The sequence below is a fragment of the Erythrolamprus reginae genome, chromosome 1 (assembly GCF_031021105.1).
Source record: "Erythrolamprus reginae isolate rEryReg1 chromosome 1, rEryReg1.hap1, whole genome shotgun sequence".
NCBI lineage: Eukaryota > Metazoa > Chordata > Lepidosauria > Squamata > Dipsadidae > Erythrolamprus > Erythrolamprus reginae.
In genome coordinates, this window is record NC_091950.1 from 244,596,010 (window position 1) to 244,621,533 (window position 25,524).

The following is a 25,524-nucleotide window of genomic DNA, read 5'->3' on the forward strand; positions in this document are numbered from 1 at the left end:
GAACATTTATTTATTGTATGTTCCAGTCCCAGGCCCAGTGTGAGCAAATGGTAAAATGGGTGGTAGCAGAAGCAGGGTGATGGTATTTCTAAGTCCCCCAGCTGTCCACAGGTTCCATAGCTGGGGCTTGAACAAGGTCCTTATACTTTTGAAATCCTGTAAATAAAATTGCTTTGATTTGACACTATAAATATAATTCATTCCTTTTCCTCTAATACAAGATTGGGATGTTCATTTGTTTATTTGTTTATTTATTTATTAGATTTGTATGCCGCCCCTCTCCGTAGACTCGGAGCTGCTAACAACAATAATGAAACAACATATAATAAATCTAATATTTAAAATAATTCAAAGTCAGAAAGCATGAATTATTCTGAGGTAAACTCACAATCAGAACCTGCCCCAGGAAGTGGAGCACATTCTAGGCACTGGTCTTCCCCTTCATAACATCCAGATCATCACCTCAACAAAGCATGAGTTAATACTCATAATTTGCCTCTTATCTTTTTATGATTCTTGGTTGAGGGAAGAGTCTTGCTGTTGAAGAGATGAATACTGTACTCTGAAATAAATCTAGTTCAATATGTCCAACTGAGAGCAAGTTAGTTATGGTAATGATAAAATAGACACCCTGAGTCTCAGGAGAAGAGCAGCATAGAAATCTAACAAAAAAACCAATAAAAGCAGTAAAAGTTCTAAGACCTAATGGTTTATGACTGTGTTTTCTTTTAATTTTGTTTCTTTCCATGAACTTTCTTTTTAAAAAAAATATATTTTATTGATTTTTTCAAAATAACAAACATAACAAACAAAACACACAACATTTAGTGGAGCTACAGTCGCTCCGCTCAGAGTAGAAGTCGTCATTATGATAATGAAAAAAAAAGAAAAAATTGTCTATAAAATACATAGTTATGTAAAGTAAAAATGTCAATTTTAATATAATGAATCTAAATCTATATCAAAATTTATAAAAATGCATGTAAAAGAGAGAAAAGTTTTCAGAGAAGACAAAAGAAAAGAAAATTTATATATACAGTATACTAGTAATTACCATCTTATACAGTTCTAATACTAAATTCAAATATGCAAAATAATATAACAACACACTTATCTCGTTTTCCTTGTTTCCCAAGTATATACTTTCTGCCAAATTTCATAAAATTCTGATTATTCTTGGTTGTTTAACCATCTCGTCATCATATCTAACTCGGCACAGTCTAGGATCTTTTTAAGAATACCTGTTTCTTCTGGAATCTCAGTGTCTTTCCATTTTTGTGCAAAGGCTATCCTAGCAGCTACTAATATATGAACTATTAAATAGTGTATATCTTTTTTATATTTGTTATTTGATATGCCTAATAAAAAAATTCTGGTGTTTTCTTAATTTCTAGTTGTATTATTTCTTTCAACCATTTTTCTATTACATTCCAATATTTTTTTGCTTTTGGGCACATCCACCAACTATGATAGTAAGTACCTATCTTTCTAAAGGGGCGATATGCTTTATATAAATAATCCTCGGCGTATGACCACAACTGAGCCCAAAATTTCGGTTAAGTGAGAATTTAAATGAGTTTTGCCCCATTTTACAACATTTCTTTTGCCACAGTTCAGTGAATCACTGCAGTTGATAAGTTAATAACCTGGTTGTTAAGTGAATCTGGCTTCCCCATTGACTGTTGCAGAAAGTGATCACATGAGCTTGGGATGCTGCAATGGTCATAAGTATGAACCAGTTTACAAACATCTGAATTTTGATCACATGATCAAGGGAATGCTGCCAAAGTTGTAACTGGGAAAACGGTCATGCCGCTTTTTTCAGTGCCTTACTTTGAATGGTCATTAAATAAACTGTTGTAAGTTGAGGACTACCTGCATCTATTAGACTTGACAGGCTTAAGAAATTTATATAAATTTATGTGTATAAGTATTTACTGTATATAAATGCTTATTTTGTCTGTAATGATGAAGAAGGTAAGGATGAAGATGATAATAATGAAACTAAAAATTCCAGTGAGCCCAGTTAGGAATAGACATTTGTCTCATCTCTTCCCAGAAAATGTTTTTTTCTGTTTCATGCCTTCTTACATTATATTGTTTATTGAATAATAAGGCACTATTTTGAACACTGAACAAAACATACCTCTTAGACGTCAATGTTGATACCATTCAGCGGGACCAATGTTTTCTCTATTCCCTATACCAGTGATGATGAACCTATGGCACGGGTGCCACAGGTAGCATGCGGAGCCATATCTGCTGACATGCAGACTGTTGCCCTAGCTCAGCTCCAATGTGCATATGTGTGCCGGCCAGCTGAATTTTGGCTCATACAGAGGCTCTGGGAGGTGTTTTTGGCTTCCAGAGAGCCTCTGGGGAGTGGATGGGGGAGGGAGGTTTTGCCCTCTCCCAGTTCCTCGGAAGCCTTTGGAACTTGGGAAGGGCAAAATACGAGTCTGCTAGGCCCACCAGAAGTTGGGAAATAGGCTGTTTCCAGCAGCCAGAGGGTCTCCAGGGAGTGGGGGAAACTGTTTTTGCCTGTCCCAGACATTGAATTATGGGTGTGGGCATTTGCGCATGCATAATAGCATGCATGCATGCTTTTTCAGCACCCGAGAAAAAAATGTTCGCCATCACCGCCCTATGTACTTCACTTCCTGTGAAGGAAAAAAACACCTGGCTACAGTTAGAGGTAAAAAAAGGCTGAACTGGAAGGACATTTTGTGAATTATAATATAGAAAGAAGGTATTTCTCTAATTTAGTCTTAAAGATTGATTTTAAAGATCAGATAGGAGAAACACCTTCCTATTTCTATTACAGGTTGAAAAGTGAAAAAGATCACATTGGTTAAAGAAATGTTTGGAATAAATGCGAAAAGAATCTGCTTTCCAGTTAAAAAGTGTTTTGTAAGGCCAAATTAAAAATTTCCTAACTTTGGCTCAATTAATAGTTTATTGCAGATAAGTCATATACATGTTTTTGGAGGCAGCATCAGTAGGTGGAGCTGCAGCTTAAAATAACAGTCTGAAGATAAATAAAAATAGTTCTAAAGCAGTAGTTTACCTACATTATTATAAATAATGGTGGAAATAAGGAAATATTCAGTCAGGCAAGGCTTCCATTTTGAATACACAACTCTTGCAGGTAAATTTGCCTTATTTATTTGTAATATTTATTGGCCACCCATCTTATTACAGAATAATGGCAATTCTGGTTGGCTGTAACATTTTTTTCAGACAGCTTTGTATGCTATACAAATAAATGAATATATGCTCTGTAATCCAAATTGCTCAAGCAGGCTACATTAAAACTAAACTGATTTAGAGCCTTGCCATCCCCTCCCTTTGAGGCAGAAATTTTTTAAAAGCATGATGACAGATGAATTTTGCTAGATGAATATATAGAGATTATTGTAATAATTGGTTTTGTTTTGTAAAAGCAAGTAAAAATGGCTTGAGGTTTTTTTTAATTTGCCTGGCTACGGTGTAAAAATGAGAACTCTGACAAATAACTGCTTGCAAGGTCTGTGAAACCTGGTTTCCTTCTGGTCGGTCCACATTTAACTCAGGGAATTTGCTTGGATGCAGCACCATGTTGAGTATTGTCTTTTTTGCCTGCTTCAGCTACCTTCTCAGCTGTGATTCTTTATAATGAAAATACTGTGCTGTACTTACTTACTGCATATATACATTAAGACAACTTACAGACCTTTTTATTTTCATAGTTCAAAGTAACCTAAAAATAACTCAGATAAGCACACTCCTCCTTTAAAACTGCCTTTATATATTCACTTATTTGAGTCCAAGTCCTTTTGAACTCAACAGTAAGTGGAGATGCATAGGGCTACATTAATATTTATTTATTTATTTAATTGGATTTGTATGCTGCCCCTCTCCGAGGACTCGGGGCAGCTCACAGCATATATAAAAAAAGAACAGTAATATAATCTAATTAGTACTACAATATTAAAAACAATTAGAAAGAGAAGATTAATCTAAAAAATTAACTTATTAACCAAACATTCAGCAACCATACTTAAGGCATTCAGTGGTCAGGGGAAGATCTAAGAGTCCCAAGCCTGGTGGCAAAGATGAGTTTTTAAGCTCTTTCGGAAGGCAAGGAGGGAGGGGGCAGTGCGAAATTCTGGGGGGAGTTGATTCCAGAGGGCTCCCAGAGAAGGCTCTTCCCTTAGGTTCCGCCAACCGACATTGTTTGGTTGACGGGACCCTAAGGAGGCCAACTCTGTGGGACCTCACCGGTCGCTGGGATTCGTGCCGCAGAAGGCGGTCTCGGAGATAATATATATTTCCAATGCTCCATCAAATTTATTTTTTTTAATTATTTGATATCTGAAAGCCTAAAACTCTTTTAATGTAGCATTCGGCGTAATAATTAAAGTGCTGGCCTAGAGACCAGGAGTTTTAGTCCAATCTTAGCCATGAAACCTGAGTGACTCGGCCCAGTCAGTCTTCCTCAGCCCAACTCACTTCAAAGGTGTGTTGTTGCAGGGAAAATAAAAGGGACTATTATGTGTGTTGACTCTTGAGTTACTTATAAAGTAATACAGAGAGTCCTCAATTTATGACCAATTGCTTAGTGGATCTCCTGGGGGACTCCTTACAACCTGCATTCAAAGCTCTGTTAGTTGGACCCTCAGTCATATGACTGAACTTTAGATGCTTTGCAGTCATATGGCCATTTGCATTGTCCTGCGATGGTGGTTTACAATGGTTTTACCGGAAACCAGCATTTATTTGTTCTTCAGCAAAACTGCCACCCATAGGAAAACAGCTGGTTTGCTTAACAACCATGGTGGTTTCTTAAAAATGTCACCAGAAAAAAAAGGGTTGTAAAATCAAGACCGACCCATTTTATGACTATTGTGATTTATGTTCCGTGATGGCCAGACTTCATTTCAGTCCTAAATCGAGGACTACCTGTAAAGATGGGATAAAAACCAAATCAATTAAAATTTATGTAGGATTGCGACAATACCATCTAGCATTAACTGTTTCATGATTTTAAGATATTTTTCTCAGGATCTTACCCGGTTTTTAAAATTATGGACTATGCCAAAATATTGTTTCATAGATTATAGTATTTTGCTATAAAGCTGGAGCATTCGCTGCCCCTACTGCTTTTCAATATTGTTTGATGGAATTTGAATATTGTATTCATTTTCAACAGATTCTTTCAAATAATCTTGATTTTGAGGACCACTGAAAATGGGGCGGTCTTAAGAACACATTTTAAAAAGAACTGCCCTAAATTTATTTATTTGCTTTGTCAAGTACGTGTTGGTGGTATAAAAGATATAATATTTATATACATAAATAAAAGAGAAACATTAGGACAGGGGACAAAAGGCACTCTGGTGTATTAATTCTAAATTAATACCCGGAACAAAGGTGAGACCATCCAGAAATACACGTCTCTTTTTGAGATCGACGTTATTTATGACTCCAAAGCCCTGAGAAACAAGTCAATTTTCTGCACGTGGAGATTAAACCCGCGAATACATTTCCCCGTATGGCTCAATAAGAACCACCGCACGCGTTTTGGAATCCCCGCCCTCCTCCTAATGACCGATTCTAAAAAAAACCCACAGCAGTCTGAAGAGCGCCTGCGCACCTCGGCCTACCCTTTCCAAACCGCGTGCGCCACTCCGATCACATGTCCAGGCCATGCAAAAATCAGGGCCGCCGAGTGGCCAAGGGTGATCTCGCTTCTTCTCGCGAGATTTGTGACTTCATATAAACCGGGAGGCGGGGGCAAAAGGCGGGTTCTTTTCCCAGAGGTCGCTGCCGTCTTCGGGTCGTTGGCGCCATCGTGCTCGAGTCGTCATCTTTTTTTTTCCTTTCCCCCCACCTCTTTCCTTTTTCTCGAACCTTCGGCAGCCGTAGGCCGGCGCTTCCAGAGCGCGCAAGCAGCATGGAGGACAGCGATATGGACAACATGGGCTCCCTTCGCCCGCAAACCTTCCTCTTCGGTAAATGGACAGGGCTCTTTCTCTCCTCTTCCGCTGCAGGGGCTGCTGCTCCTCCGCAGGGCCTTCGCACGTGGCCGGGGTTGGGTGGGCGGAGGCGGCCGCTTTGGGCGTGCGGGACCCGGAGAAACGCTGCGTATTTGGGGGGTTGTAGCCTCCCCCTGAAGTACTTCTTTCCTCGCCACGTGGTCGGCTTTGGGCCTCATTTTTTCCCTCTCCGGGGCTTTATATCATCCTCCTTTTCCTTCCATTCCCCGAACCCTCTTTTTTTTGGGGGGGGGGGGTTATTTCTTTAACGCGACCCGCCAAGCCAAGTGATTTTGCTGGCCGAATGAATTCTTAACGGAGCTGCAGCCGAGTTCAACGTAGCCCAGCTATTGGGCGAATTCGGATAAAGCGGTTTATGCACTGCTCAAAAAAATAAGTAAAAGGAACACTTAAGCAACAGAATATAACTCCAAGTAAATCAAACTTGTGAAATCAAACAATCCACTTAGGAAGCCACACTTGATTGACAGTCAATTTCACATGCTGTTGTGCAAATGGAATAGTTGTACAGAACAAAGTATTCAATTGAGAATATTTCATTCATTCGGATCTAGGATGTGTTATTTGAGTGTCCCCTTTATATATTTTTTGAACAGTATATAAGCCAGAATGGTGTTTAGGGTTTATAGGAGGAGTTGCTCGGCGACGATTTTGAAAAATCGGTACCGCGCTGGAACAAAAAACTCGATCCTAACGGGGGGTGAGGTGGGGAGGGGAAACGGAGCGATTTGACTGGGGAAACTGGTCTCGCCCATCATGCCAGTCTCTGGCCAGCCGGGAATAAGCCGGGGAAGAAAGACTGGCGGCCACGTGCTTCCGTACGTGGAGGGGGTGCGTCTTTGCAAACTGCGGATGGCAACGTGGTTTTTTATGGCCCTACAGGCAGAATAAGAAACAGCGTTTGCTGCTGCTCCTCCCTGCGAATATTAAATAGCAATAGCATTTAGACTGCTTCATAGTGCTTTTTTACAGCCCTCTAAGCGGTTTTATAAATCAGCACATTTCCCCCTACAATCTGGGTCCTAGTTGTACCCACCTCCGAAGGAGGGGAAGCTGAGCCAACCTCACAATCGGTTGTACTAAACAAAGTTGGTATTGTGGAAGATTTAACTTCCCCAGTTTCTGGCAGCTGGGTTCATGGTAGTAGGCTTTGGGATACACTTCCGTGGTCAAAAATATAAACTGCTCAAAAAAATAAATAAATAAAGGGAACTCTTAAACAACAGAATATAACTCCAAGTAAATCAAACTTCTGTGAAATCAAACTGTCCACTTAGGAAGCAACACTGATTGACAGTCAATTTCACATGCTGTTGTGCAAATGGAATATCCAATGAGAATATTTCATTCATTCAGATCTAGGCTGTGTTATTTGAGTGTTCCCTTTATTTTTTTGAGCAGTATATTTTTTGGTTCTAGATAGATGTAATTACATGAATTTGGTATCTTGGTCTGAAATGGATTTTTTTTCTTTTTTTAATTAAATGGTCATAATGTGTTTCTTGTAGGCTGTGAGCTGAAGGGAGACAAGCCATATCACTTTAAGGTGAACGATGAAGAAAACGAACATCAACTTTCTCTAAGAACGGTAGGTTTCTCCCCCCCCCCCCTTTTCTTGGAAATTTCTCTGTTGTGAGTCAGAACACTTGTATAAATCATAACTGCTATTTGGGCATGCTTGGCAGTTGTTTAAAATGCTCTTAAATCACCATGCATAGTTCCTTCAGATGTGCATAATCAGCAATTACATGCAAATTGGTTAGGGTAGCATGTGCCCAGTTGATGCATTTCATTATTTCTGGATAGGTAATAAAACTACATTTTCTTTTACTAGTGATTGCTGTACTTGAGATGTAAAGGGACATCTCAAACATTGTGTTTTCTAATGCAGGTTAGCTTAGGAGTTGGTGCTAAAGATGAATTGCATGTTGTTGAAGCAGAAGCATTGGACTATGAAGGCAACCAGATAAAAGTCACATTGGCATCCTTGAAAATGTCGGTTCAGCCTACGGTAAGAATATTTCTTGTTTAGTAAAATGAGTAGCAAGAATTACGTTGTAACATTGCATTTACAAAAAACATTGTAAATTGCTATACAGTGAACCCTCGAGTTTCGTGTCCTCAAGGATCGCGAAAGGGCTATTTCGCTAGTTTTCAACCCGGAAGTAAACTCCACCACCTGCGCATGCGTGCCCTTCCACGCATGCGTAGATGGTGGAGTTTCCCCGCCGGGCAGAGGCTTCCCTGGGTCTTCCCCCTCTAAGCGGAGCCGGCAACAGCGTGGGCGGGCGGGCGGCGCGCGCGAGCTTGGGGCAGCCTAGCTCCGCTTCCCAGCTGGGAAGCGGAGCCGGCAACAGCGTGGGCGGGCGGGCGGCGCGCGAGAGCTTGGGGCAGCCTAGCTCCGCTTCCCAGCTGGGAAGCGGAGCCGGCAACAGCGTGGGCGGGCGTGCGGCGTGCGCGAGCTTGGGGCAGCCTAGCTCCACTTCCCAGCTGGGAAGCGGAGCTAGGGTTTCCCCAAGCGCGCGCGCACCCCAGGCGCGAGCAACGGGGTGGGCGGGCGAAGGGCGGGCGGCAGTGGAAGTAAAAACACCATCTGCGCACGCGCAGATGGTGTTTTTACTTCCGCACCGCTACTTCGCGAAAAATCGATCATCGCTTGGGGTCCTGGAACGGAACCCTCGCGATGATCGAGGGTTCACTGTATTGGCAGTGGTTCCATTCTTACCAGTGAGAATTTTAAATTGCTTTAAGTACATTGCTTTCTCTACTTGATGCCATTATAGGAACTTTGGTAACAAAAATTGAGTATCAGTGTATGTACCTAATTGTTTTTCAGTAAAGTTAGAAAAAGAATTTACATAATAAAAATGCATTTTGATGAATATGTTATTTCAGTCAATCAAATATTTGTTCGCAGATCAACTAAACCAGTTAATTAAAATATCCAATTTTTTTGTTTTAGCTATTGTGGATCCTGTGAGAAAATTCCTAATCTTACTCTTTAATTCTCCCACAATCTGATTCAGTTTGTTACTGCAGTCATTTTTCCTGCTGTGGTCACATAGGTCCACAATTTCAATAGAGAAAGGAAGTTGGATAGCATTACCTTCTTCCGTGAATTAGGTCAACTGACTTGTTCTCCCCTTAGTGTTCTCAGCTGGATTCACTATATAAAACTAGACTTTCTAGTTATCCTAGTTTGGATAATTGTGTATCTGCTATTCAATAAGCAAGAGGACGAAGATAGATATAACAGATTAACAGAATTGGAAGGGACCTTGAAGGTCATCTAGTCCAACCCCCTGCCCAAGCAGGAGACTCTACATCTGTCTCTAACTAGGATTGAACTCACAACCTCCTGATTGTGAGACGAGCTCCACTTCTAGGCCACAGCAGATTTGGGAATGGAAAGAAACTTCTCATATTAGTACAAAGTAGACTGTCTTGAAATGTACCCCAAGAGTTATGCAAGTAATTACAGACCTGCATCTATTTAAGATTCAAAGGCTGCCCAAATGATTTGGATTTTTTTTTAAGAAAGAGAAACTACCTATTGCTACAGGAATACTGTGTTTATTATCCTACTAGCTTATTAAAGATTTTACTTGTAAAGATAAGTATGCTTTTTAGATCCCTATAAATTGTTCTTAGAAATCTTTATTTATTGCATTGGTATATTATTATTGATAGGGCTTGACCTAATTGGTGACTGCTAAGAATTGATGCTGTTATTCAAGAAGCTTTTAAAATCCTAATTGGCCTTTTAATAGAAAGGTCTCACATTCAATACATATTAAAAATAATTTTGCATGTGCTTTGACCCAACAGTTCACATTTGATTACAGTGGTTATTGTTGCAATCTTTGATAACGAGATAGGAAATTTATTAAAGGAGAATGTGAACACAGCCCTTAGTGGTACTGCTTTCCATAATTTTTACCATGCTTATTTTCATTCTCTCAGGTCATAGTATCTACCTAAGAAATTAAGGAGGTATCTTCCATGATCCCAATTCTTCTCTAAGGCCCTGTTTTAATGACTCGAGTTGTTGGTTGTGAGGCAGGAATTCTCCATACACAACAGGAATTGTCATTCATTTGTTCATTTGTTCAGCTGGACCTCCCATTTCTCTAATATCTTTTTTTTCTCCCATTCTCCCATGATATGCTTGCCACTGGAGAATATCTTCTTAAGCATTGTATGCCTTTGTCTTAAAAAGTTGGTTCTAACCTTGCTTTAAAGAAAGAACTTTTAAATTTTGTCAAGCTGGTTTAGCCATAATTCATAGACTACAACTTGAAAATGACTTGAAGTAATTGAACAAAAATTGAAAACTAGGAACAACGTGATTAGAAAAATTGCAGGAACAGACTGGGGAGCACAAAGAAAACATTGTGTAGAGTAGCACAATCATTATGATACTCTACTGTTGAATACCTTATGCCTGTACAGGGAAGAAGTTGTCATACAAATAAGATTGATGTTCACTTTAATGGCTCAATAGGAATATCTCAATCCACACCACTCTCATGACTCCATGTTGTTTTTAATATTACCCCTCCTGATTTCAGGCAACAAAAACAGATAGTCCAGTCGAGAGTGGAATACCAATGCATAAAATGTTTTCACCAGGGCAAACTCTAGGAAACCAATTTGGGGTAACATGCCACAGTTTTACAATCTACATAAAGAATGGCAATTAAATTGAGTAACTTTTAAGAACCATAACCTAACAGACCACCCAGATCCAACAAAACCACTCCCAGGAATGCAGCTGCCCTAAAAATGTGGAGCCACATGAATAGAATCAGGATAGGATAGGACAGAACTAAATGGAGAATGGCTGAGAACCTGCAATGTGATGTAATTCAAGAATTCTCAAGAAAGTTCAAGGCATCTAGGATGATCTCATCTCAGACACACTAGAAGCAGTTAGGTTAACCCTAACCGTTGTGACTATGTGATGATATATTAGGGTGATTTTATTATGATTTTATCTTAATATTTTATCTCATATTGTCCACATGCCATATATGTCCTCCCACATGTTTTTTTGCTGAATTTGAAAATTAAGGGAAACTAGGATAGATCTATTTCGGCCTTATTTTGGCCTCATCAGCTAGCCATACCCACTGGGACTTGAACCTGCAAACCTTTGCCTTGTAAGGTAGAGAATTATCCTCTAGGCTACAGTATCCAATCCTCTTCAGCTCTGCAAATCAAATCATATATATATACTTGCTGATTATTTAAACTGAGATTTCTGATTGCATAACCTCTATAGATGCCATACACTAAATAAATAGACTCCAACCAATAGACTCCTGGATCAAAGCTAATAATTCAGAAATAATTTCAGTTCTTTCCACTTTATATTGGAAATGCTAAGTTGTTACAATCAAGTCTCCATGGCTAAAAATAATGGATTCCAATATTTTGTGGAATGGTAGCTTGATGTTGGGTAAGGAGCAGAAAGACAGATTTTAATTCATGCCTGGTGATAGAAAGTCCTGTAATTTATTTTCTTCAGCTGAGTTCACGAACAAAGATTCCTGTTCTTTCCTATGTAAATAAATATTGATGGACAACCCTTTAGCTCAGTGGTCCCCAACCTTTTTTCCACCAGGGACCAGTTTCAGCAAGACAATTTTTCTATGGCCCAGTGGGGGCGGAAAGGGGGTTTAGCTTATCGTTCCATTGTCTCTCTCCCCCCCCCTTTTTAATTTTGCGGGGGAGTTGAGGTGACAGAGGGAGGAAGGGTAGGAGGGGGCGGTTTCCTGTCTCTTTCCCCTCCTGTTCACTCGGGACCGCCGTTTGCCTTTCAGCAGTTCCAGTTCCGGCTGGGATTGCAGCAAGGAATCCCAGAGCAGGGGGAGGTGCCTCCACGGACACAGTCACCCTCCTTTGCGATCGCTGCCTGCTTGGAGCGCCCACCACTGCCAGGTCTGGTAATTTTCTTGCAGCAAGGAATCCTTCCAAAAGAAAATTACCAGAGCTGGTGGTGGGGGTTTCATGGTCACACACACACCCCTGGCTTCGCTCCCACCCAGGACCCCGGGAATAGGGTGGGGGAGCCTAGCAAAAAAAGAGCTGCACAATGCCAAAGCCTTTTCGTTTGAGCTGCAGGCAGAGCGAGGGCTTTGCAAGGGCTTCGCAAGGAGGAAATAGACCACTTTCGACGAGAGAAGAAAGACAGGAAAGGAAGAAAGCAAGCAAGCAAAGGTTTTCTCAGCCCGAGGCAAATGGCGGTCCCAAGTGAACGTGAGGAGAAAGAGACAGGAAACAGCTTGGCACTCGCCGGGTCCACAGTAGCTGCTGACTCCGCGGACCGGTGCAACATGCCTTGCGGCCCGGTACTGGTCCGCGGACCGGCGGTTGGGGACCCCTGCTTTAGCTAATGAACCAGTACATAGCAGAGTTAGATATCTGGCAAGCTCTGCCTCTAGTGCTCAACAAGCGCTGTAGTATTTTAAGCATAAAGTCTGAATGTTCAAGTTTTAAGTTCTTCATATCCTGAATTGGAAGTGACTGATAACTGATTCTCTACATCCTCTTTAGTTCTAATTATTGAAAGGCAAACCATTGTAGGCACTATTAATAAGTTTTGATGGAATTGTGGCATTTGAGTAGTCTAGCAGTATGACTATATGAAATGATTGCTGTTATTGCTGCATTTTCTTGTTCTGCTAGGATTGGGGGAAAAAACTGAAACTTGGGGGGGGGGAACCCCTCCCTTTTTAAAACCCCGTAATTTGAAACAAATATTCCAAAGGACCTTTTATGGCATGCTTGCTTTGCTCTAAGTTTGTGATAATACTTTTTTTAAATGTACTTGGTTTGAATAGTGCAATGCAAATGTTTTTGGAGTATGTTTTTGTGTTTAAAATGAAAATGTTAGGAAAGAACAAAAGCACGGGGGACCAGGGATCATATTCTAAAGTAAGGATGCTGATACCGAGGATATCATTCTCTGGGTTTCAGCCTTCTGATAATTAGATGAGGGGAACCCCCAGAGCATCCTTCGCTGATGGGCCATAGGGGATAAGAAGATGCAACAATATGAAAGAAACAAATTTGTGGAGTAAGTAATCCCCAGCACTTTGAATTTTACCCAGCAGCCTATTAGTAGCCTGTGAAACATGTGTTACTCTGAACTGGCTAGGGTGCCACGTCTTTCCCCAGTTAACTAGCTTGAGAAAAGGATCCTTTTTTGGATTGCAATCTAGCTTTGTTTGGAAATGATAGTAACTTCCTTCAGCCTGGTTTGGTTTGAGTTCTATTTAATGATGTCTCTGCTTGTCACCTTTTTTTTTCAATTCAGCAGAACTTTCTATTTTTCTTTTAAGGTTTCACTAGGTGGCTTTGAAATTACCCCTCCAGTAATACTGAGATTGAAAAGTGGCTCAGGGCCTGTTTATGTCAGTGGACAACACCTTGTAGGTATGAACATTTATAACTTTCTGAGTTTTTAATTTGGTTTAATATTTCCATTTGCTAAAGTAAATTTATTTAAACTTCTATCTTTGGGGTTGGAAAATATCTGGTTTACTCTTGTCTTCTGTAACAGCTTTAGAAGAAGAACCAGAATCTGAAGATGAGGATGAAGACAAAGCGCAACAAAATATGGTAAAAAGACCTGCCGGCTTGACATTAGCTAAAGTTCCCCTGGTAAGCATCTAATAGAATGCGTTATTTTGACCTGCAAGATTTTAGGAATGAAGGTATTCCTTGACTTAGGACTACAATCGAACCCAAACTTTCTGTTGTTAAGCGAGACATTTTTTAGGTGAATTTTACCGCATTTTTACGATCTTTTTTGCCACAGCTGTTAAGTTAATCACTACATGTGCTTGTCAAATGAATTTGGCTTCCTGATTGACTTTGCTTGTCAGAGAGTTGTAAAAGACGATCAGTGATCCTGGGACAGTGCAACTGTCATAAACATGAGTCAGTTAGCAAGCGTCTGAATTTTAATCACATGGCCATGGAGATGCTGCAGTGGTCTTAAATGTGAAAAATGGCCATAAATGACTTTTTCAGTGTTGTGACTTCGAATGATCAGAACTGTTGTAAGTTGAGGACTACTTGCATGACTGTTATAAATTTATCCACAAATTTTTGCGATTCAACCTTATGAATAAATATGAATTTTCCAAATATATGGCTTAACACTCTCTAGTGTGAAAGGTGAAACAGATTAACCATTTTTGTAATTTGATTTGACACCCTTGATACTTTTTAATTATTTTTATTCATAAAATTAGTGTTGAAGATTGTGTGTTCTCATAAATTACATTTGTCCTTTCAAGAAAAAAGCAAGGATGGCAGACAAGGATTTTGAAGATGATGATGATGAAGAAGACGATGACGACGATGAAGACGAGTATGTCATGTTTCAGTAATCTGTTGTATTTAAATAAATAGCCCGGGCAGGAATTGCAACCGAAAGACATTTCTCTAGAGTTGTTAAATATATTTTGGATATATATTTTAGAGAGACTTTAAAAAAACAATGCCTCTTATTACATGCCTGAATTTTATCTTCGATTAGATAATGAGTGGAAGCATAACTTTATCAAAGAGTCTACATTTTAATGAACTTGAGGAAGTGGTCACACAATTAGGCCTTTTGGGAATTTCCATTAACCTAGAATACAGCATTCTTTAGTTTCAATTGATCCATTTTTATTCAGCATGTTCCAGTAGGGCTATCTGTTGGGAGAGGGGTCAAAAAAGTCAAAGATGATAATGGGCAAAGCCATAAGATCAAAGTTGCTACTCTTAATGTGTGACAGCTGTGTCACCACTTGGGAATGGGACAGCTTGCCACAGCCAATTCATGCCCAACCCGTTGTGGGACACCTTGCCATGGCCAACTTGCCTTGGAAAAGCTCACCACAGGATAATTTTAACAATTCTATTTTTAATTATTTAAAATAAGTAAACAATATTTTGATATTTGCCATTCACATTTCATTCTATCCATCCTTTTGCCTCATTTTCTTTAATGATTCTATTCTATCAATTCTTTCATATTCGTGTAACCCTTGTCCCATAGCAAGTTGTCTTGTGTTGAGATGGCTGTGGCGAATTGTCATAACCCCTCCACCATTTATCCCATTTGGTCCAGTGTAAAATTGGATATGGGGTAGCAAATTTATTAGACTTAAAGGGGCTTTCGGAATTTACATAAACTGAATTTTAATTGCAGTGATGACGATGAGGATGAGGAGGAGGAGGAAGATAAGACTCCACAGAAAAAAGTAAGCTGTTTCTACTCAAAGTACTTCATTCTGAGATGAAAATAAGACTTAAGGCATACATAACAGAATTGAGTTTAAAGGATTCAAAGGAGATGAACGTTTCCTGTGCTGAGTATTTTTATTTCCGCGTTTCAAAATATTTTGGTTGGATAGGGTACATCATTACAATCTTAGTATTTTATACATCTTGTGGCTTCTAACTCAAATTGAGTTTCTGTAGTCTATATGCAGAGCATTATTTTCCTGTCTTCCCTCTGCTATTACATGCACCAGTGGACCCATTTAACTGCAGGTTTAAAAAAAAAGAATTAAGATAGGAGAAACAACATGCTACTTCTCTTACAAGTTGAAAACTGAAAGGGGATGGCAGCCGAACTGTTTCAGATTGCATTTGTTTAAAGAAGTGCTTGGATTAAATTAAAGACCACGACTAGGTGGAGCTGTAGCTTAAAATAACAGTTTGATTTTATAACAAAAATAGTTATAAAACAGTAGTTTGCTCTCTATAGATAAATAAATGATTGAAATAATGAAATATTGAGACAGATGTGGCTTCTATTTTGAATACGATTTTTACAGGTAAATTATTTTTGGTTGTTTTTTCAGAAAATACAGGTATATATTTCTTGTAAACCAAATTATTCAAACAGGTTACATTAGAATTAAACTGATTTGGAATCCCACCCTGCTGTCCTTTTGAGGCAGAAGGTGTCTTTAAAAATACTAAGTGAATTTTGTTGACTGGAAAATAAGCACTGTTTATTTGGTACTGCTACCGCAATGGTACCTTGGTACTAGATTGCTTTGAAATTTGTCAAATTTAGTTCCTGAATCATTTTGACACAAAAAATTGTTGCAGTATTTGTTTGCCTGGTACTCAATACGCAAACTAGATCTTCTCATTTCAGCTGCCTCAAGGCTGACTGCCTTTGTTGATCAAAACAAAAGGGTCACGAATTAGTCACATGGTAGCTCTTGCACTGTGCACATCCCCTCGTGGTCTTAGCTTCTGTGGTCATTTTGTGATTTTTTTTGCGCTTTCTCTCCCCCTCCCCCCCAACATTGCATCCTAATAAAAAATGAGCAGTAATAATGTTGAGCAGAAAAGAAAATTACTTTGCACCATCATTGAGCAAGAAAAAGAAATAGTAGACTGATCTTGCTAGGGAATACAGTATCATTAAGAATAAAGGAATTAAAAGGGGTGATATTGCAATAGGAGTTAAAGCAGTAACAAAGCAGCATTTACAAAGTAAACATTCAAAGTTGAAAAGCTTGTTAATTTGGGTAAAGGAGAAGCAGTTAGCAGGTGACAGTATATCGGAAGGCATGATATGTCAAAAAGCAAAAGAGTTGCATGCTGATCTTTAAAAAAAAAACCCAGGACTGAGCGGTGACAGTTTTTAAAGGCAGCAATGACTGATTTGATAATTTTAAAAAGAAGACTGACATCCATAGTGTTATGAGGCATTAACAGTGAGTGTTAATAAAAAGGCTGCTGATGAATCTGTTTGAATTTCATGATAATGTAGAGGCTGAGAGTTTTATTCCCTACCAAGTTTTTAACACTGATGAGACCAAACGTTTTTTAGGGAAAATGCTGAGCCAAACTTACATCTCAAGAGAGGAAGCAACATTACCAGGCCCCAAACCAATAAAGGACAGGCGTATTGTATTGTGTGGGAATGCTAGTGGGGACTTACAAATCAAGCTTCTACTAGTCTTGTAGGAAAGGCCCATGAGTTTTCAAGAAGCATGTCATAAAAAACAAACTCCATGTGATATAGAGGGCAAATGGCAAAGCTTGGGTCACAAGGTATTTTTTTACTAAGTGGATAAAAAAAATTCAGACTACATTTGTATGGATTTGTACCTTTGCCTGCAGACTTTACAACCCTGTGCATAGGTTTGGCAGGCATGGCCTCAGGAACTTTGCAAGTGGGATCTGTCTTAAAGTTTTAAAAGCTCTCTGTGAGTTTGTGCATGAGGACTGGAACAGGACAATCCCATTAGGACGTGGAATCCTCTTAGTACAGATAAAATGAAGTTTTTGTTTTATTCAATCCAAGTACAGTCAGTATTTTTAGGTTTATATCTTATGTAAAGTAATATGCAACCCTACATTTTTACTTAGGTATTAAAAATGTGCATTCTTTTTGGTTTGGGAACACATTACGTTTATTTATATTGTCTGAACCAATTAACAAATACCAAGTACCACTGTATTTGATTAGACTCCACTGGAATAGTGAACTTTACATTTTCGTTACAATAAGAACTGAACCCTTTGTAGTATAACAGACTGTAAATTTTCATTAATTACAGCAAACATGGACAATAGCATAGGCCAGTGATGGCGAACCTATGGCATGGGTGCCACAGGTGGCACATGGAGCCATATCTGCTGGCACACGAGCCATTGCCCTAGCTCAGCTCCAACGTGCATGTGTGTGCTGGTCAGCTGATTTTTGGCTCGCACAGAGAGGGTCTGGGAGGGTGTTTTTGGCTTCCAGAGAGCCTTGGGGAGTTGGGGGAGGGCATTTTTACCCTCCCTTGGCTCCAGAGAAGCTTTTGGAGACTGGGGAGGGCAAAACACGAGCCTACCGGGCCCACCAGAAGTTGGGAAACAGGCCATTCCCGGCATCCAGAGGGCCTCTGTGGGTGGGGGAAGATGTTTTCACCCACCCCAGGAATTGAATTATGGGTATGGGCACTCTGCATGCACGATAGCATGTATGCACACTCTTTTGGGACCCAAGGAAAAAAAGGCTCGCCATCACTGGCAGGCTATGGAAATCGTAGTGCAAAATGCCTGGTAAATAATAGTTGATTTACTTCAACTATTAAAATGAGGTTGCTAACGTTTATTCTACTTTTAGCCTACCAGAGATTCTTCTGTGAAGAAAACACCAAAATCAAAACAGAATGGAAAAGATTCTAAATTGGCAACACCAAAGTTGACAATGTCCAAATTGAAAGTGAGTATGTAGATTAATTTTCATCATTGGTTATTACATAATAGGAAAATGGGATATCTAGGTTTTTGATATCTGATTGAATTATAATACCAGTGTATTATAGGAGTTAAAATAGGAATCTGCAAGTATTTATGAATTGCCAAGTGGATAGTTGCACAGTTTTTCATGTAAACCTTTGAGGAATTAATGTATAAATTGTACCCTAAAACAGTGATGGTGAACCTTTTTTCCCTCAGGTGCTGAAACATGCGCGCACACACTATCACGCCCCCATAGGCCCTTTCAGGCCAGAAAAGCCCATTTTCCAACTTCTGGTGGGCCCGGTAGGACAGTTTTTTACCCTCCCCAGGCTCCAGAGGCTTACCTGGAGCCTGGGAAGGGCAGAAACGGCCTCCCCCACCCCCCTAGAGGCCAGCCAAAGGCTTAAAATGCCCTCTCAGAGCCGTAGGGCAAGCCGAATATCAACTGACTGGCACACATGCGTGCTGGAGCTGACCTAGGGCAACGGTTTCCATGCTGGCAGATGTGGTTCCACGTGGCACCCATGCCCTAGATTCGCCACCAGTGCCCTAAAATATTCTGGGGGGGAAGAATTTCCCTTTCAGAGCAAATGTAACTCGTTAGGGATTTTATAAGCTACCTAGTGTCTGATAAATGCTTCTCCCTCTGCAGGGACAATATCTTAAAAAGACAAAATGCTCAAGAGATTTTCTCCCTGCCAGTTGAAACAAAATGAAAGCTAATAGTGGAAAGAAGTACAGGTAGACCTTGCTTAACAACTGCCCTGTTTTACAACTGTTCAAAACTTAACCATGGTGCTGAAAAGGAGACTGATTCTCTCAGCATCCCTGAAGTCATATGATTGCCATTTACATACTTTATAGCTGGTTTCCAATAAGGAGAGTCAGGGGAAGCCAGCAGTAAAATCACAAAGTCATATTATGGAATGTCTTGCTTAATGAGTGGGTGTTTCAGTTAGTGATGGTTTTAGCATGGCTAAGCAACAGTGGAAGTGAGTCAAATCTGGCATGATCACATGCTTTATTTACTTACTTGCTTGCTTGCTTACTAACTAACTAACTAACTAACTAATTAATTAATTAATTAATTAATTAGATTTGTATTCCACCCCTCTTCGTAGACTCGGGACGGCTCACAGCAATAATAAAAACAATGTATAATAACAAGTCTAATATATTTACAAAATATCTAAAAACCCCTTATTTAAAAACGAGACATACACACAAACATACCATATATAAATTATATAGGCCTGGGGAAGATGCAATCAAGGTGGCATGATACGCGCATCTTGCCGCCTTGAGCGCCACTTTGTAAGTCTTAATATGAACTCTTACAAGTGTTCGATCGGATTCGGACTTACTCTTTCTCCATCACTTCTCTAGACGTCTCTTCTGGCGTTTCAATTCCTGGAGCTCCTCATTGAACCATGGAGCTCTACGGGGTCTAGTGCCGGGGAGAGGTCTTAGCATCAGTTGCCAATCCCAATTGTGATAGCTAAAGGAGGACTTCCTATAAATTAACTGAAAGAGCATAGAACAGTGATGGCAAACATAGCACGGGTGCCACAGGTGGCACACAGCCATATCTGCTGGCATATGAGCCGTTGCCCTAGCTTAGCTTCAACATGCATGTGTGTGCCTACCGGCTGATTTTTGGCTTGCACAGAGGCTCTGGGAGGGCTTTTTGGCTTCCAGAGAGCCTCCAGGGGGATAGGGGAGGGCGTTTTTGGAGCCTGGGGAGGGTGAAACACGAGGCTACTGAACCCACCAGAAGTTGGGAAACATTTCTGGCCTCCAGAGGGCCTCCTCGGGCAGCAGGGGAAGCTGTTTTTGCCCTCTCTAAGCATTGAATTATGGATGTGGGCACTCACACAAGTGTAATAGCATGTGCACATGCTTTTTCGGCACCCGAGGGAAAAAAAGGTTCGTCATCACTAGCATAGAAGTTCAAATGAATGAAAGTAGAATGGAGGTGCAAGGCAAAGACTTCTGAATAGGCTGTACACTTGTACAACCATCTGCAGCCTTAAGTGTTTTTTCTATCAGGGCAACTTGGTCTACCCATATATGGGACAGAGCATATTGCTTCCACTTTCGCCTTTCAGCCCCGATGCAGGAGCCTAGATTGTCGGTAAATATAAAGTCAACATCTGCAGTCCTGGCTCCCAAAGAATGAACACCTAATCCACCATCCTTGCAGAAGTCAATGGATGAAGCAACATATACTACTGTGGATAAAATAATCAGTGAAAAAAATAGCAACAACAAAAGATTATTTCTGATGAAATTTTTACTTGTATCTACTAAAACAAAGTTAAAAAATTTAAAGACACATTTACAGACATGAACATTTACTGAAAAGTTAAAAGCCTGTACAGTGGTACTGTATCTCTACTTAAGAACTTAATTCATTCCGTGACCAGGTTCTTAAGTAGAAACATTCTTAAGTAGAAGCAATTTTTCCCTAGGAATCAATGTAAAAGCAAATATTTGCATGCAAACCCATTAAAAGCTTGGAATTTAGGTGGGGGGAGAAGGAGGCAGTAGAGGAGGAGGAGAGTCACTGCCGAAGGAAGAAGGTGAGGTGAGGGGAATCAAAAAAATCCAAAACTTTAATGCTTTTTTTACAAAAAGAGAGACTGAGGCGACGAGGAGGAGCATATACCTCCGATACACCTGGTGCAAGGCTGCCTCCCATACACTGTCTGCTGCTGCAGCTACCTGCTGCCTCTTCCTTCCCATGCTGAAGGGTTCCCCTTTCCTTGCTCGCTTTGTAGCCGGTGCCTTTCCTTTGCTGTGGTGACTCGGTTGCCCAGAGCGAAGGGAGCGTTTCTTTTCTCTGGGCGCTGGCAGAGGTTTATTTCCTGTCCAAGCGCCCAGAGAAAGGAAAATGCTTCGTTCACTCTGGACTGCCAAAGCCTCCTTAAGCGCCGGCTCCTCTGGCAGCCCAGATGGCTGGGATTAAAGGGAGAATGGCAGGAAACTGGCTGGGCCTTCATGCTGCTCTCAAATTTCCTGGGAGATTTTTCCCAGCTTGGGTTCTTAAGTAGAAAATGGTTCTTAAGTAGAGGCAAAAAAATCTTGAACACCCAGTTCTTATCTAGAAAAGTTCTTAAGTAGAGGTGTTCTTAAGTAGAGGTACCACTGTACTTGAAATGTCTTTCAAGTCTTTAAAAAAATCCATTCCATTATATAAACTACTGAAATTAAGTAAGCATTGTTCACTGATATTTGACCAAACAATGTAATGGCCCAAGTCTTTTTCCCTTCCTATATTTGATATGCTTGGTTTCCCCTCCCTCATTAATATAACCTAAAAATTATATATCTATTGTTGATCATCAGTTTTCTTGTTCTATTGTTGAGGGGTTTTAATCCCAGTTTGGTATGTTTCAGACTCCAGAATCCCAAAAAGGAAAGGCACCAGAGACTGCCAAAACACCACGGACTCCAAAATCACCCAAACAATTCTCTATAGAGGAGATAAAAGCAAAAATGCAGGCAACCAAGGAAAAGGTAATTTTATCACATTAAATAGCTACCAGGATAAGAGTATGTGTGCTTTTTAATGTAGAAAATTTGATTTTTCAACTTACAGTGAACACTAATCTTAAGCTTTTAAGTTTTGTATTTTTACAGTGGAGCGTCACCTACCTTCCCAGTTTTTCCCTTTGTGCATTCTTCAAGGCATGTAGCATTAACTCTTGTTTGGTGGAAGAATTAGATTTTTCCTCCTGCCAATTGTAGTTTTTACTCACAGTCTCCATTTAATGTATTTACCATATGAATTCTAATTTTATAGATCTTTGTTAACAATTCCAAGCTTTGTCTAGGCATTTTTGTGTGAACCAGTTCTATCTTAAATGAATTTATTTGTAGCATGAACTATAGATTTTGTAATGTTTTAATGTTGTTTTTGTTTCTTTCAATAGGGAATGAATCTTCCTAAGTTAGAAGTCAAGTTTGGAAATTACATTAAGAGTTGTTACAAGGCAGAAGACCCAAAGGTAATGGAATTGTGTCTTGATAAAATCACTTAAATTAACAGAATTGTGTTATTTCTTCAAGTCATTACAAAGAAAAACCAGAACTGAATGTTTTTCTAATGGTCATTATAGAGAATGTTAACATTTTTCTGTGAGAGAGGTCAATGAGTCCTTTCATTAAGCTTATATGGTGCTTCGATCCCATTTTTTGCCAAATAAAATGCTTTTGCATTGAGCATGGCCCAATTTACTTGCCTGCCCTATAGTGCCTATTTCTAGGTCAAAACTGTTTTGTAACTTAAAGCTTTTTCCCCTCCAAAATCAAACACCATGTGAGAAAACATGGTAGGTAGTGGTGATACTATTCTCAGGAACAAACTGATTGGCTTAGAGCTGTAAATCTTAAACTTTGTGATCCAAATTTCTGAAAGAATATTTTCCTTTCCCCCAGGAATTCAATCCTGTCAAAGAGATTTTGTGATAGAGAGTGAAATTGCCTAAAAGAGAATTCTTGACAGTTTTAGTTAAGATATTGAAATGGCCTTTACTATATTTTGTAAAATGTAAATGGGAAAATACACTGAATAATTTTAATTATTCTAATCTTGAGTGGGACATTTCGTAAATGTTTTTTAAAATGTTACCTGAAATTCCTGTATGTGCATCTAGTTTTAAACCTTGAATGAACTGTTATATTCTGTACCCATAAATATTTTTGAAGGCATTACATCTGTTAAATAATTTTATTCAAATGTTTTATGGTGTAGGGTTACAAATTACAGCAGGAGACTTTGGTAAAGCTAACTTCTTTGTGTTTATTTCTAGGTGATTCAAGAGCTGTGGCAGTGGAGGCAGTCTTTGTAAGCAAGAAGTCAAATTGCTCCATTTGCAACGATGGTCCTGTGTGTTTAACCATTAATACCTGACTGAAGCGGTTTCTCCAGTCCAATTAATGTCCACATTATTTTGGCAAGAATGTATGGTCCATAATGCCTGTTCAGTTTTTTTAATACCGAGATTCCATCCTTTTCATTTAAAATATGTATGGAAATGTTTTGATAATACATAGCAGTAGTGATCTGGGAAGAGGGAGACTAAATGTAAATGTGAAAATAAAAATTTAGTATTTTAAGATGTTTTGTTGTGGGAAGAGAACAATTCTATATGAATTGCCCTCCAGTCATATCAACTGGATCATTTACTACCTTTGCCCAAGGAGATTGCAGATGCTCGATTTTCTAGCAACCCATTCAGGTGGTAACGCTTTTCAGAATTTACGATTTCTTCTTTTTTTAAAAAAAATGCGACTTACAGCAGTGCGCACAATGTATATAAAGTCAGATTGTGTTCCGACACATAACTGATCTGAGCTACTTTTTTCTATCTTATGCTAGAAATCATTTGAGTGCATTTTTCCTGCTTTTGTCTCCTCTACAATCAGTTCTATCTGGCCTCACATTAGGGATATGTACAAAGCAGAATATTTTTTCACATTTTTGAACCATCCATCTCCCTCAGAGGAAGTCTCGGTGGTGTAAAAGTGATTTGTTCAATGCATAAAATTGAATGAGTATTCCTTGGACGTTGGTTCTTCTTAGGAAGATGGAAAGCTGGATCATTTAAGTTATCCTGGTTTGGGCTGAGACAAATCCAGAGGAGCCTTTAGGGACAAAAAAGATCAGGGCCATGGCACCTTGTCCATTTCTTCTTCCCCCATCATAACTACTGGCTTCGTTACCGATCTTTCTATGTTCACCCAATAGGCCCCTCAGCTTCACCCACCCAGCAAGTTTCTAAACCAGCCCCTGCATTGCCAGCTTCCTCTTGTTGCTTCATAAATTCTGGGTGACTGAACTAGTCCGTCTCTCAAACCAACTTGCTTTATTAGGGTAGTTGTGGGGGAGTGATGGGAGCCAGGAACCAAATAACCTTGTCTGCCTAAATAAAAGAGATAAAAAAAGAATGCTGGAGCTTGTGTTTCAGGTCCATTTGTAGGCAATGAATACACACTTTTTAAGTTTTGTAACCATCTCAATACTGAAGGGTGCGTTAAATATTTTGTATATCTCTACTTAAGCTTTTTGTCATGGATGCTTCATGGGCTTATCAGAAAAATGTTCTTAAGAACCAGATTGATATAGCAAAAGCTTTTATTTTCTTTGTTATACATGTACACACTATAATGAACACCAGGCCTCTTGTTAAAGAACTGCAAAAGAGTCTGGAGCAAATCAAGGCTACAGATAATATGTTGGATTTATTGGATAATAGCAAAACCGATATCATTTTGACCCTTGTACTGGAATGCTTTTGATAAAACTATTGGAATGATATTCTGGCGGAGTCCTATCCTTTTAGGTACGGTAACATGCAAACAATTATATCTATTGTTTCACATAATTTTACGTGCTCTGAGGGAAACTGATTTTTGTTACCTGTCTGCATTCTGAGGTTGAATATTTTCTCGGACATTTCATTGCTAAACTAGGTAACATCACATTATACATTATGTTGGTGTTAACCAATTTAGTAATTAAATGCGAGAAAACCAAGCTCAAAGAGCACCAAAGATCCCACTTCACAGTACAGGTCAGTAATGGCAAACCCTTTTTAATTAATGTGCCAAGAAGGTGTGTGTGTGCTCACACCGAATAATTCCATGTGCCGCCCTGCATGGGGGTGTGCTTCCTTCCCCAGCACATGATGCCATGTCCATTTTTCACTCCCCAAGCTCCAGAGCCTTTCTAGGAGCCTGGGGAGGGCAAAAAGTGCCTTCTCCACCCCCTTGGAGGCCCTCCATAGGCCAGAGGTGGCCCATTTCAAGTTGGGAAATGGGACGTATCTGACCTCTGGGGGTGGGGGAGCTGTTTTTGCCCTCCACAGGCTCCTAGAAAGGCACGAGCTTGGGGAGAGCGAAAAATGGGCCGATCTACCCCTTCTGGAGGCTGTTTCCCAACTACCAGTGGGCTCAGAAGGCCTGGAAATCGAGCTGGGCAGCATACACATGTGCACCAGACCTGAGCTCGCATGCCCTCCAATATGGCTCTGTGCCACTTGATACCAGAGTTTCACGATCACGGGTATATGTCAACAATCACATAGTCATTCAACTGATCGCTGAGCCACAACCAGTTTAACTACATGGAGACCCAGCAAATATGACAGCAAAATTTTGCTGGTTATTAATTTATATTTTCTTTCTCACATGCGCACACATACTTCTCCACACTCACCTC

At 39.8% G+C, this 25,524-nt stretch overlaps 1 protein-coding gene across 1 annotated transcript; it reads left to right on the top strand.

Annotated features, from left to right (window-relative positions):
• Positions 1-5,736: 5,736 nt before the first annotated feature.
• On the top strand, positions 5,737-23,420 carry NPM1 (nucleophosmin 1). The gene is made up of 11 exons (XM_070732699.1): positions 5,737-5,993; positions 7,547-7,626; positions 7,930-8,049; positions 13,385-13,478; positions 13,606-13,706; positions 14,348-14,421; positions 15,250-15,301; positions 18,181-18,279; positions 21,699-21,818; positions 22,235-22,309; positions 23,114-23,420. Exons 1-11 carry the CDS (start codon positions 5,936-5,938, stop codon positions 23,150-23,152), a joined length of 912 nt encoding a protein of 303 aa, XP_070588800.1. The 5' UTR covers positions 5,737-5,935; the 3' UTR covers positions 23,153-23,420.
• The last annotated feature ends 2,104 nt before the right edge of the window (positions 23,421-25,524 follow it).

What these genes read in the sequence shown, in the direction of transcription:
- NPM1 (XM_070732699.1), top strand. Translation starts at nt 5,936, where the DNA reads ATGGAGGACAGCGATATGGACAACATGGGCTCCCTTCGCCCGCAAACC. An exon ending in CCCGCAAACCTTCCTCTTCG is followed by an intron (nt 5,994 to 7,546) that starts GTAAATGGACAG and finishes TGTTTCTTGTAG; the next exon opens with GCTGTGAGCTGAAGGGAGAC. An exon ending in ATAAGACTCCACAGAAAAAA is followed by an intron (nt 15,302 to 18,180) that starts GTAAGCTGTTTC and finishes TTCTACTTTTAG; the next exon opens with CCTACCAGAGATTCTTCTGT.